General features: G+C 38.1%; 1 protein-coding gene across 36 annotated transcripts in view; it reads left to right on the forward strand.

Moving 5' to 3' along the window:
• Positions 1–14,155, forward strand: part of ESRRG (estrogen related receptor gamma) — a 472,603-nt gene that overhangs the window by 280,713 nt on the left and 177,735 nt on the right. For 13 of the 36 annotated variants that reach the window (XM_083733529.1, XM_083733517.1, XM_083733522.1 and 10 more), the window contains one exon: positions 2,045–2,121. The exons of 8 other annotated variants lie outside the window; for them this stretch is intronic. In XM_083733529.1, coding sequence (XP_083589655.1) covers positions 2,048–2,121 — 74 coding nt within the window. In that variant the 5' untranslated portion in view covers positions 2,045–2,047. Of the gene's footprint in view, positions 1–2,044; positions 2,122–5,009; positions 5,130–14,155 lie in introns of all 36 variants that reach the window. 15 more of the 36 variants (XM_083733526.1, XM_083733515.1, XM_083733537.1 and 12 more) reach the window with 2 other exon arrangements.

The following is a 14,155-nucleotide window of genomic DNA, read 5'->3' on the forward strand; positions in this document are numbered from 1 at the left end:
ATTTGATCATGTAGTATATAGAACTCAATGCAATTATGTTGTATTCCTTCCTTTCCAATTGTGAAACATTTATTCTCTCCAGTCAGAGCAGGTTAGTAGTTAAAACAGGCTCCTCTATATAAATTAGTTATTTTAAAATGCTTTTTGAATTTTATGAAAGAAAACTTTTGCCTAGAATCCCCCCCTTTCAAAACACTTGCTTTATCCCATCACCAATTATTGCTTCATAAAAGGTGCTTTTTTAAAAAAGAACTTTCTCCTATTTTGCATATCTGGGTCATAAGTTCTTGTTGCTCATAATGTTGAGTTGAATTTTCCTTTTTTACTCTAAAGGCTGTATTAAAAATTATGCCTCTAAAGGGGGAGCAGATAGCTGTCATGCTAAAATGTACATCTGTTATGACAGCCTTTAATGAATGCAGGTGTTGCTTTTTAAAAAGTTTTCTTTCTCTCCCACCTTCCCACAAATGAACGAATGCATACATTATTGTTTTAAAGAACTGTGTATATTTTACACATATTTTAAAATACAGTAGCAATGTACAAAAGCCGACAGTCTTATTTTTTTTCTCCTTTATAACTGGAAAAAAGATATTTTCTTCAGTAACTGTAAACCTGAAATTTGTTAATCATCTAAATAATAGAATTCATATAGTACTGAAACTAAAGCTTAAAATACAACTTAAGTATTTTTAAAGTATCAATTCCTGGAAGTCACATTTGTAAGTTTAGATCAAACGATCTAGCTGTGCTCATGTTTTGGGAGGCTGCTGATTTGCTCCCATCACCTACAGGCCTCCTTTCTTCCCAAAATCTACTTAGGAGAGTTCCCTCTGGAACCAGTTTTTGCAGGGCAGGGGGATGCAAAGGGGGGGGGGGGGAGAGATAACCACCCTCCCCAGCCCAATGAGGGAAAGTGTTTTCCACTCGAGCAGTGGAATCTTTGGGTACCCTCCATTAAAACAAGCACAACTAGCCTTGTGAATTCTGATAGAAAACAATGGTAAAACAAAAATCCACATAGAGCTTTTTCTCAGCCTTATTAGTTTGCACGCTGCTGTCTCACTTATTCCTCTGTGTCTTTTCATGTTTTGAGTGAGACAAAAGTGCACATCTCCTTTTCATCATTTTGATTGGAACTACATACCATATGTAATGTGTTTTGGCAGCACTTACCTAGCCAAAGAAAACAAATTAATATTAGCCATGCTGAGGGGCATCCGAAGTATCACAGATGTGTCGATTTAGCTTTGCTCCATCACACACCCTTTCCTTAAACAACTGGTCAAGCTGTCGCAAGATGTTGCATGGGCTACAAAGCGATTTTAATAGGTGTGATCAGACATTGATGGCTGTGGCTAGTTAGAATGAGAACATGTTGCCAATCTGTGGATGCTTGTTTTCAAACCCACATAACAAAAAAATGTGTGGAGCGCCAGCCAGAAACAAGACGACCTCAGTTCAAACTTTTATCTCCTTAAAAGCATACAGATGTACAGTCGGTAACAAATACTGTATAATGGATAAAAGACACATAAAGTGAAGTGGGCTTGCCCAAGAGCAATAGTTAAATTCCTTCCCTTATAAAGAAGCAAGTAGATAAGAACATAATGTGTGGCGGGGGGAGAACGAGATGGCTTTTTCAACGCTATCTGCTCTTACACCCTGGGTTTCTGTTCTTCTCTTTCCTTATAGTTTGTCAACAACAATAGTACTGGAGAAAACATCCACTATTTTCTGCAATGTTTTGTTTTTCTTTGCATTGTTTTTCATATCCTACCAACAATAGCGAATAAAATATTAATATCGTGCGCGATGGAACATGGCTGTTCATTGCATTCAGACTGCTGTTTGAAATAACATTCAATTTATGTCTTAAGTTGTTAGAAAGCAAGGGCTGACCTTTACATATGGATGTGCAGTTGCCTTTTTTATTTGTTTGCAAGACTTTTTTTTTTACGTATTGTAATTACTTGGGGTTTACTGCAGGTTTTAGTTTGATTCTTAAGTTAAAGGCTCTTCTTTTTTCCTTAAATATTCCCAGGTGATGTCAGATGAAAAGGGTATTATGGCTGAAATATACACCAGAGGAATTCATTTTGGCAAGCCTGGTCCATGTAGGTTAGTGAACCAACAAATAAATAATTTGCTTTGTTTGTTTAAAGTTAAGACAGGGAGGGTGGGGAACATAATAAGGAGGTGGAGCATCCAAAATTGGGAAATATATAATGGTAGATTTGGAAAGGTGGCGAATATCAACATGCAAATAAATGTATTGACTGATAACGAACACTATACAGTATTTACACAGCAAAAATATATTTTCCAGGTTAGCAGTTTAAATATTCCAATAACGAATAATTGTTCCATAAGTGGCTTATTCTGACAGCAGTCATCTGCCTAGAGGGGATGATCATATGTTCTGAAACAGCATGAAAGTCTGTTTCTTTTACGTTATATTTTCCCAGAAATAGTAGAGGTGGAAGTTGGGACTTCCAGTATCTGAAGGAAGACAACTAGGCACAGTATCATCACTGTATTATAAAATGGTTTTCTACAGGAGTACTAGGGTCATATTAGCAAGAGCTGAGCATCCACTGCCACCAGTTTACATTAGTATGAGTGACACCTGTCCCATCAATCAAGGGGACCATGGCTTCATAGATGGAGAAGCAACAATCGGCTGAATTACACAGCACAGCACACTTGATTTAATTCATCTCATTGTTTTCCTACAAATCTAAAGGATGCTCATTCTGCTTCTGGAGTTGAGGCAGGAGCACAAGATGGGCTCAGGTGTAGTATGTGCCTGTGTTTTTCTGTTCTGCCAGGGTATTCAGCAAAAGAAGCTGGGATGCATGGGATGGGGGGCAATCACACTCCACAGCTTTTGCCTTCTGTGGAGCAAGGATTATGCACTTTGTAATCAAATTTAATATTTATTTTAAGCATTTCTATTGCATATGCTATATCCATAGTTCGAGCGGTTGCTTTCTGTGTTTACTAATAAACATTAAAAATGAATTAAAGGAAATTAGCAAGCCAAGAGCATGATAAAAAGCAACGCCTATAGAGAAAATGTGTGTTCAATGTCAAAGAAGACTCACACACCATGAAATCATACCAGTATACTGGGATGCCGTTATAATGAGGGAAGTAGACCAAGGGTGATAATTCCTAAGGCCTCTTGTTGCCTTGCTGCCACCCACTTTTTGTCTGGTATGTTTCTGGCATGTTTTTATAGAGGGACCTTTGTCATGATTGCAGTTTGAGGATACACACTGCTGGCATTTTTGTGTCACCAGTGTCAAGCAGCAAACCTGTGGCATGTTGAAATCAGTCAACAGTTCTTCGAAGATACAGCTTATGTTTGATTGTGTGTAAATACAGTTAGTTAGTTGGGTTTATCTGATAGCCTGGCAGAAAGAGAGAGAAGCAGGACAAACTGTTTTCAGTAACTGCGCTGTTCATACACCTGATAAGATTGAGAGTGCTTTCGGCTGCTGATATGCTTTGAATAAGAAAAGAATAATCACTTCCACTGGCACCAGCTTATCAGGAATGGAGCAAAATGCCAACACTTTTACATTAGCAAAAGTAAATGTTTTAGACATGTCATGCCTTTTTTCCATTTAAATTGAATAGTCGGGTGCTTGTGAGTATGCAGTAATGAAGGGGAGGACTTAATACCTTGACTAAAGTGCAGGTGAATATATTGAGAAAGAAGCCCTTGGCAACAACAACAGCTCTTTTGATAAGTGGGACTACATCTGTTTCAAGCGTTCTTCAGAAAATTTCAGCATCTTTATCCATTCTATTAAATGTGTGTCCTAATCTTACCAGGGAGCACATACTTTATATTCTGACATAGCCATCATTGTTTTCAATAATGTGAGACTAGAAATTTAATCATCGCTATAATGTAAAGCTAAAAGTCATATAGTATTGTGATATTCCCCAGTATATTTATTTTGTAGCAGTTTTTAAAGCAAAACAAAAGTCTACTCTTTTTTATTTTATAAAAAAATGAAATGACATGAAACAAAGAGAAGTATATAGGCAGCTTTCTAAAAAAATTAATTTCGTACCATAGTGTGATCCTGTGCATGTCAGGTCTGATGTACCGGTAAATCCTATTGAGTTCAATGGGCCTTATTCCTAGATTAGTGCATGTAGAACTGTAACCTTAAAGTCTCAATATACGTATAGTCAATATACGTATAGTGATACTAACACTATCACTTAAGTCGACAAAAACAACACATACTTGGTAAGACATTGTTTGAGGTTTGACTAATTTTATATACAATTAATCAATATATATATAATATTTAGCATTACAAGCTGCTGCTTTAGTTGATCCTTTTAGTTGATCCTTAGGGAAGTATGTTATTTTGAGGCTGTTCTAATATCATACTATAACATTATTATGCTTCTCTTCCTGCGTGCAGATAACTTTGATGCACTCAGGTTGATAAATGGTACTATAAACCACAGTTGATTGATTTGGGATTTTTATTCATTATCCTCATTGAGATCACTGTCGCCCATTTGTGTCAATAGCATTCGATTAATCGAGACACCCTTGTTCTGTACCTTTAACTGAGAGTGGGACTTTTAAGAGCAAAATGTTGACAAGCTGATAAATGGTCCCAACCGTTCTGGTTTCAATAGGCTTTTTGTATGGGCAAATATATATTTCATTGGCAAGTTTATTTTCACAATTTGAGACCATTTAGAGGAAAGGTCTTCAGTTTAAGGTTTATCAAATTTTAGCTAAAGACAACTGGCTCCATTTGTGTGTAAAATAATTCAAGTACTTACTTGAGGCAAACTTCATGCTTTAAGAGCTGTTGCTCAGAGGTTTCATTCTTCTGCGAAGATGTCAACTGTAAATATAAAAATGCATCACTGAAAATGTAATGGTTTAAAGATTCAAACTGAAATAAAATTGTCTGCCTGGGGAAAACACTGCAATCAAAATAAAGTAGTCTTATCTCCTCCTGAAGCAGGCATATTTGGAAGCAGTGCTGGAAGGCAGCAGGGCACACCACTGTTTTCTTTCAGCCTCTAATAACATTGCCTGGAAATCAACAATATTACTCCAAACCACAAATACCAAATTATCGGTAAGTTACTATTGCCAATGACGTGGATAAACGTGCAGCTGTACAGCCTTGCCCATGTCATTGAAGTATGATTAAACTGTTCCGAAATGGTAACTTTTGGGCTTTCAGAATGCTTTATTCTTTTCAAATCTCTGTGATTTTTTTAAAAAGTTGAAAAAGATTGTAAATTTTGTAATTGTAGAGTTTAAGCAGCAATCACAGCAGCAGAGATTTTTGGGTGTGTGATACATCCAAGTGTGTCTTCTAGAAACCTTTTATTTGACACCCCCCCCCCCGCCCTCAGCTGTGTATGAGCTGATGGAAAGTTCACTGATTTCACTTTAAAAGGCTGGCTGAATTCAGTTGGCTACAGATTAGACCATGGGATGAAAGGCTAGGAGCTGTCTTATGGCTTCTCTGTTGCTGTTGCTGCAGTGTGACTTGGAAAGAGGCTGCGCAGACACTGTTCTGCCCCCTGTGCAGACTACAGTAGAGACATTACATCAGGGATGATGACATAGAGTCATCTGGTCTCCAGTTGTAGGCTAGCTTCACTCTGCAGTGCCATGGAGAGCGCAACTGCTGTAAAGTCAGTGCTCATCTACCTCAGGAAAAGAGGACCATGTGGAAGTAAGTGAGATGAAAGCAGCCCCATGGCTGCAGAAACAGGCTATATAGGCAACAGTCCTCAAAAGCGAAGGTCTAAAATTAGATGCTTGTCTCACTTTCCTGCGACAGTGGTCCTACAACTTGGAGAAGGGATGTAGCTCAACGGTAAAGGACATTATTTGCGTGTAAAGGACCCAGTTTTAGGAAAGGGTTGTAGCTTAGTGGTAGAGCTTGCAGAAATTCCCAGGTTTATTCTCTGGCATAGAACTGGCAATATCCTAGTCTGAAACCCTGGAGATTACCAAGTAAAAGCGACTTTTGTAACTTCCTATGTTTTGTGGCAACGCATAGATGCAGGGATCAATATGCTCTTCCTATGCACTTATTCTTCAGTCTCAGGACAGCGCTCTTAACATGTGCTAGGCAGATATTAGGGTCAGATAATTTGACCGGGCCTCATTAGCAGAGAGTAAATGGGCAAGGTGGAACATCTATAGTAGCTACCAAGGTGTTGCATTGTAGTGAGCACAAATAATGGGCGTAAAGGCTGTCATGAGAAAGAGCGAGAGAGCGCTGAAAAACAAACTGGTATGCTAAAGTTGGTATTTACCCAGTATATAAAATATACTGTTTAGAGATGTGATGTTACACTTTTTAGTGGAAGGGGCTGATGCTTGACAGGGAAATTATTTTTTCCTGTGGTATTGATTTAGGTTGCAACCTTAGGAACATTTACTAGGGAGGACCAACTGAAAAAAATAAGACTTTCATGGGCCTGCACTGTTAAGTCTTTAAGCTTATAAAGCTATATAAAATTTTGGCCTGTAGATCTGTTTTCAACGGATCATGCTGAAGATGGGAGGTAAGAATACTTTTAGTTCTCTGTGTGTCTGTGTTTGCATGTTCCAGAAACTTATAGGGCTAGCTGAGAAGAATGGTCTCTTGATCGTGCATGTGGGCACACATATCACACTCTCTCCTTCTTACACTTTAAATGTCAGTGTTCTAATTGGCACTGAAAACGATTCCAATTTTTATGTGGGGTTTGCATATTTATAACACTGCATATTTATATGGGGTTTGCACTTTCAGTGCCATTCGTCATTCTTTATTCAAACCACCGCAAGCAAAATCAGAACTCATCTGGTTGAGTTGTATGCAAATGTCCTTACAAAATTTACTAAGTTTACATCTGGTAGTAATGTTCTTCTTGTCGCAGGTCAGTATGTATGTGGCCTTTACAACATGGGAGTAGATACGTATTTTTCCTTAGGGAGAATGGAATGAATGCCAAATGTATAATAGTATATAATAGTAGCAAATATTTTTTTTAAAAAAAGTTTTTAAAGGTATTTCGTTTTGCTGAAAAAAATGTGCAAGTCCCTACACACTATAGGAAAAGTACCTGAATGTGAATCATGGTGATTTTAGAAAGCTTTTAAAACTCAGATCAGCTTTTGTTTTGGGTTCAGTAGGGCAACTTTTGTTGATGGTTTAGGTGGGGTTAGCCGAGATTCACTTAAAGCAGCACAAGCCATAAACTTGTGGCAGGCTACTAGTCGGTAGCAGGTGTGAACAACATAAAACAGGATTAACACTGAACCAAAGTGTGCACTAAAAACAGAAAGCCCTACCTTGCTTTTACAAGGACAGTCAAATAGAAACACACGGTCACCATGCACACTCTATTTACTAAACACTGTCCAGTGGGCGATGTCAATGGTCCTGTTCAGCTGCTTCTCATATTCTGCTCCTCTACCTTTATGTATGTTTTCCCTTGAATAGTCTAGATTTATTTGGTATTTAGTTTTATGTGCACCCAAGGATATTCTTTCAGCACTTCAAAAATAAGTAATAACGCATTTTTGTTATTCCTCTATTATTTTCAAAAATAATAAAATTTCTTTCTTTCTTGTCTGGAAGAAAGTTCATGAATTTATAAGTACAGTGGTACCTCAGGTTAAGTATTTAATTCGTTCCGGAGGTTCGTACTTAACCTGAAACTGTTCTTAACCTGAAGCATCACTTTAGCTAATGGGGTCTCTTGCTGCTGCCGCGCCGCCGGCGCACAATTTCTGTTCTCATCCTGAAGCAGAGTTCTTAACCTGAAGCACTATTTCTGGATTAGTGGAGTCTGTAACCTGAAGCGTATGTAACCTGAAGCGTATGTAACCTGAAGTACCACTGTATGATCTTGCGTTCAAAGGAACTCTGGTGTCACTCCCGTCTTGCCGAAGTTTGAGGGTAGGGTGGGAGAGCAGAAATGGTATTTTTAGGGGCAAGACAGCTTGAGCCATGGGACTCAAAAGAACCAGGGACCTGAAATGGAATGTGAAGGGTATAGAAGCTACATTCTTTACTTCCAGCACCAGTATAAACTAAAACGTAAACTTAAAAGTAGCAAAACTACAGTCTTCAGACTGGACACGTAATGTAGGAAATGGAGATAGATAGGAATGCAGTCTCTTATGTATGACTTTGATAGTTTTAATATCCTAATGTTATAAATAGGCTTTGAAAAAGAAATCTGGTGCTGATTTTTTTTTAGTTATTTTAGTGTCTATATTTTATGCATCAGGACACAGCTTTAGAAGTATTATCTTAAACAAAAAGACAGGACTTGGTATGGGAATTGAATAAAAGTGGATCTTAGTAGACGTATAGTTGTGCTAAGGGTTACCAGCTTCCACTCTTCCCTTACCCTCGGTTGCATTGCAGATGAATAAGAGGGTCTACATTTTTGCCCTTGTTGTTATCTAGAATATCAATGTGACAATTTCTGAGTTGGCTTCATTGCTCCCCAGTAATAAATTGGTATTTTATCCGACCTGAGCAATTTAGTCTCTTAGTAAAATGTGTATTTAAGGTGAGAGAGTATTAATAAATAGTCTATGTAATTTCCTCTCAGCACATGAATGTCTAAGCTGGCTCACTTTTCTTGACAACCTCAGAGAAACCACACACACACACACACGGCACAGTATTCATTTGAGCACCTGAATATATTGAGAGATTTTGGAAAGTGCCCAGCTATCTTGTGTAGGTGCTTGGTAACAAAGCAGCTAGGTTTTCAAAATTGCTGTGCACCCTGCAGCTCCCATTGAGAAAAGTAGGGGATGCTGCGTTTCAGCGTCTTTGAAATTCTGACCCCAATTGTAGCAGCTGTGCACTTTGGTGAATTATGGTATCTAGATTCAATATAGCTAATTTAAAAGTACAGCTCTTTTCCCACCAAGCAGAAACATTCTCTGCTGCCTTTTTGAAAACGGCATTGGGGCATAATAATTATTTTTCAGATACTATGTTGTCCTGTTTCCCCCTGTGTGCATGCATGCACAAACATGAATGTGCATGCTTCTGAACATAATTATGGTTAAACAGATTTATTTGAAGCGATAACAATTTCTGATATAAAGGTGCTATTAAGTCTTCAATCCTGAATCCACTTGCCAGTAAATCACATTGAATTCAGTGGATTTATACTTTTGAGTAAGCATGTATAGGATTGTGTAGTACACATGTGTCAGAATTATATTAAAAATCAAGTACAATTTATCGAAGCATATGCTATGTTAAAGTAGTCACATTTTTGAAGGGCCTTTATGATTTTGGAGAAAAAACTTATACATTTCATAGAACACTTAAACCAAAGGTTCACTGATACTGTTCTTCTGTCACAAAGTGATATCCCAGAAGCACAGCGGCCTGTATAAATGTGTGCATGACTGTGTCCCTATTCCCTTCAAAAAGTGAGCACCACACAGGCACAACTGAAATTTTGAAAGCCCCACTGGGAATGTTATTGAAGGGCATGATACAAATCCCTTCAATAACTAGAATTTGGGAGAAGAGGACAACTTGAAGTTTATTCGTATATTTCGAGCCCCATGAAGGCTTGAAATTATTCAGAAGGCATTTTATACAAACACATATCTTAAATGCTTGTGAAATTGTAATGGCAATAATATTTTCTGTAAGCTAAAGCATTCTGCTAAAAATGGTCGCTTTTAATCACATTGCCTCACCTAAACCAGTGCTCTTTACTGGTTAATGCACTGAAAGTCTTCCCGTGCCTCAAATTGTTTCTCTATTCAAATTGGAGGAAGGAGGTGATAGCACACATAAATTGACTTACTCCTCCATTTTGGGTGCCATGAGCACATCTGCATTTCTGGACTGGGGTTAAAATATGGAACCAAGACCCACTTACTTTAAAATATATCCCCCTCCCCACCAAATAAAATACATGATGTTTGCATAGGTTTTATTTGATTATTAAGCTGTAATGTGGTTAGGTAATAGTACTACTTAGATGATAATAAATAGAGTATATATTTTGTTTGTAGCCACAGTCCTTTGCACTGAATATTGGATGTTGTACTGAAAAGTTCATTTATTTTCATTAATGTCCCTTTGGTGGGGAGCATGGGAAAGAAGTTACCATATGGAAAGACAGCCTAAAACATCCCAGTGAGTACTGTATATATGCAAGCAACCTGGAACTTATTTGGATATAATATATAAATAGTATCTGTAAGTTTTCTCCCCTGAGCGACATATCTCGGTTTAAGAACACTACGGTTAAAGAACGATTTGGTTTACAAACTCTGCAAAACTGGAAATAGTGTCTTGGTTTGAGAACATTACCTCGGTCTAAGAATGGAATCCAAATGGTGGAAGGGCACCAGCGGCGGGAGGCCTCATTAGGCAAAGCGTGCCTTAGTTTAAGAACGGTTTTGGTTTAAGAACGGACTTCTGGAATGGATTAAGTTCATAAACCGAGGTACCACCTTGCAGACAATGACATGGGTTTATGCACACCCTTCTGACTCCCAGGTACTTAGTCTGAATATCAACCACTATGACTGCTATTCAGGTTTTCTAACCATAGGATCTCCTGCTATCACGGGTAGATATCCCCTAATATATATTTGTGTTACTATTTTTATTACATCCTGCCCTTCTGAAGTAGCTCAGGGCAACAAGTATAATCACGTAGCCTGTAAAAATGTCCTATATTACCATATGGGGATTGGAGAAAATTGTTGACAGAAATTGACCCCATATCAATTCTCTAAAAGTGTATGTGTGGGCACATACAAATGTGCATGCTGAATGGCTTACTTTAGGAAGAGTTGTGTGTAGCTTGAAAGTCTGCATATTGCATTGGTAACTTGGGTTAACAAAATAATGATTTTACTGTCCTATATTTTGTTTTAAAGGTAATTGGTACCTGATATCATCACTGGCTATAGCTGATGAAATCATTCTTGAACTCTTCCTTCCTTCCTTCCTTCCTTCCTTCCTTCCTTCCTTCCTTTCTTTCTTTCTTTCTTTCTTTCTTTCTTTCTTTTGCCTTGGCATTAAAAGTGAACAGGGCCTTAAAGGTTCAGGGCCTTGACCAGTGCTCCTAAGGGTATAAAAGTTTGCATGCTTATCTGAAGCTTATCCAAACTGCTTAACCTCTCTGGCCTCAAAATCGGTCTGGAAATCCTAGGAGAGCAGACTGTCTCGCGAGATCTTAAATAGAACTTTCTGTGTGCCAGGTCAGAAATATATCAAGAGTGTTAAATAGGGTTTCAGTGATTTTTCCTTCTCTTCCCATCCTCACAGCTTTCTCCTTTTTTTTTTTTGCAAAACGTTTGAGTACACATTTTCTCCAAGTGCTGTTGTCAATTTAGGTCAGATCATTATCAATTTAGATAATTATTAATATAGACAAACCCTGTCAAATTCCTGTTTTATGCAATCCAAAATGGTTCTTTAAATCTGTAAGTTGCACAACCTTGCAATGTTTCTTACAAATTATAGCAAACACTTATTCTGCTGTTCTGACCAACTAGAATTAGTATTTATTTAGTGAGCAAAGAGCATGAGATAAGTTACTGTATCATAATTACGGGATAGTGACCAAACTTTAAAAACCTGCTATACAGAAAGTGTCGTTAATGACACAAGGTAACTCGTGTCTGCACTGACATAAGAATGGTGCACTTCAGAGGACAGAAAGTGTATAAACTCCTGGGGACTGGACAAATAGGTACCATTGGTGAAGTGTAGTAATGTGCAAGAAAGAAAAGTAGAAGGAAAACAAATAGAAAATTAGTTTGAATTTTCTGTCACCTGTGCACAAAAACATGCCCATATTGTTCATTTTTCCATTATATGAAGAAAATACTTTGTATGTACTGTATTGCTGAATCCATTGGTTCCAGTAATTTTAAGACTCCAAATTTGTACTGTAATAAGATTTCCATAGTATGTATCTCGAAGCTGGAAGTTAGGCTAAATTCAGTACACCTAAAACTGTCCTTGTCTTTAGTGGGGATTTAGGGGCTGCATGTAACAAGGAATATGGCTTCAGGCAGAAACTCAGAACAGTTCTTTAAGAAATCAGTTGACATCACCAAATGCATAATGGTTTGCGAATGGTAAAATGGAGTTGGAAACCACAATAGGAAGCAGCTTTGTTTGTGCATCGTATATTTCAGTAAATATTCATGCTCTGTTGTTGTTTAGTCGTTTAGTCGTGTCCGACTCTTCGTGACCCCATGGACCAGAGCACGCCAGGCACTCCTGTCTTCCACTGCCTCCCGCAGTTTGGTCAAACTCATGCTCGTGGCTTCAAGAACACTATCCAACCATCTCGTCCTCTGTTGTCCCCTTCTCCTTGTGCCCTCCATCTTTCCTAACATCAGGGTCTTTTCCAGGGAGTCTTCTCTTCTCAGGAGGTGGCCAAAGTATTGGAGCCTCAGCTTCAGGATCTGTCCATCTAGTGAGCACTCAGGGCTGATTTCCTTAAGAATGGATACGTTTGGTCTTCTTGCAGTCCATGGGACTCTCTCAAGAGTCTCCTCCAGCACCATAATTCAAAAGCATCAATTCTTCGGCGATCAGCCTTCTTTATGGTCTGGCTCTAACTTCCATATATCACTACTGAGAAAACCATGGCTTTAACTATACGGACCTTTGTTGGCAAGGTGGACAAAGACAACAGGCATTCGTGCTCTAGGAATGGCTTATTTATCACCTCCTATATCACACCTGTTTCTAAGCCATGTGCCAGTAAAAAAATAAATAATAGGGTGGACGAGGGCTTCTTTGAGAAGATCGATATATCCCATGATTATTATTATTATTTCTTAAAGAAACTGCATTTGGTTAGAAAATGCAAGTGAGCAGCTGGCTATTTATTTAACTCATTCCCATAGTTTTGTACATAGATTCTCTTCCTCCTCCCCTTCCCCCTTTCTTGCATAGCACTTTCTGCTACACTGATGATAATGTACCTGGAAGGAAAAAGCAGTGCAAGCCGAGGCAGCCAGCGTCAGACAGGGCGGTCTGCCATCTGTCCCACCTGCTGCATTCATGTGTCCATCTGGTTCCTGCAATTGCTCATTGCAAGCTTCAACAGAAGAATGTTCAGCCTGAAAAGGAGGCTGTGTGAATTATTTAGGTACCTCTAGTGTAAATAAAGAAAGGGAAATAGAAGGTGGGGAGTTGAGGGCTATGGATGGCTTAGGAGAGGCCGTGAGCCTCTCTCACTCCTGGGTGCTTTGGAATGCGTTAATGCATGAGAGCATTTGATTTGCATATAGATTTAGATGTATAGATGATTACAAAGCCAATGAGTTTTATCTAGATTTAGATAGCCTGGTTTGCCCATAAAATATAGCCTGTTTTCGGGAGGAGAACCTTTTGGGACTTTTAGCCTAAGTGGAGCTGATGAAATCTAATGCTTAGAAGCATTAATTTAGCAGAAATAAAATATTTCCCTTTTTAAGAGCTTTTGGTACCCTTTGTTAACCAAGAGTTTATAAGTGCTAGAACGTCTTGGGAGCTTTATACAACATGTGCTGTTTTCATACAACCATGACTACGTATATTGTAACATTCATTTCAAAAGGAGTATATTTCTTCTGCTTGTCCATGGTAGTTTAAAATGTTTTATTTCTGCCCTTCCCATTTTTAGACAGTTTTCTATTAATAGATTTACAAGTGCTTTACATTGAAACAAATAAATCCAGGTACAAAACTGACTTTAAATGGTAAAACATACCTTACATCTGAATATGGTTTGGATGTATGTACATATATGTAATAGAGACTACTTACGCAGACAAGGGAAAAGTGAAGCACACTATTTAGCAAAATAGGTAAAGTCAATATATTTTTGTCTGCTTTTAGAATTCAGAAAGAAATCTTGGATGACTTAAGGTCACCTTTATTACAAATGCTTTTTGCCCTCCCCCTTAAAAACACCCCTTATAAATATCAGTTGTGTATATTTGGCATGTTAGTTTTATCTGGAATGCTTTTTAAAACACAACTCTTCAATTTTTTAATACATACAAACTTTGATTTTACGTAATGCAATTTTTATGACACAGAAAATGAAGAGAGCCCAGGTGTCAAATTTCTGTGAGAGGGAAGTATTT

Source organism: Podarcis gaigeae, assembly GCF_964106915.1.
Source record: "Podarcis gaigeae genome assembly, chromosome: 3".
Classification (NCBI taxonomy): Eukaryota; Metazoa; Chordata; class Lepidosauria; order Squamata; family Lacertidae; genus Podarcis; species Podarcis gaigeae.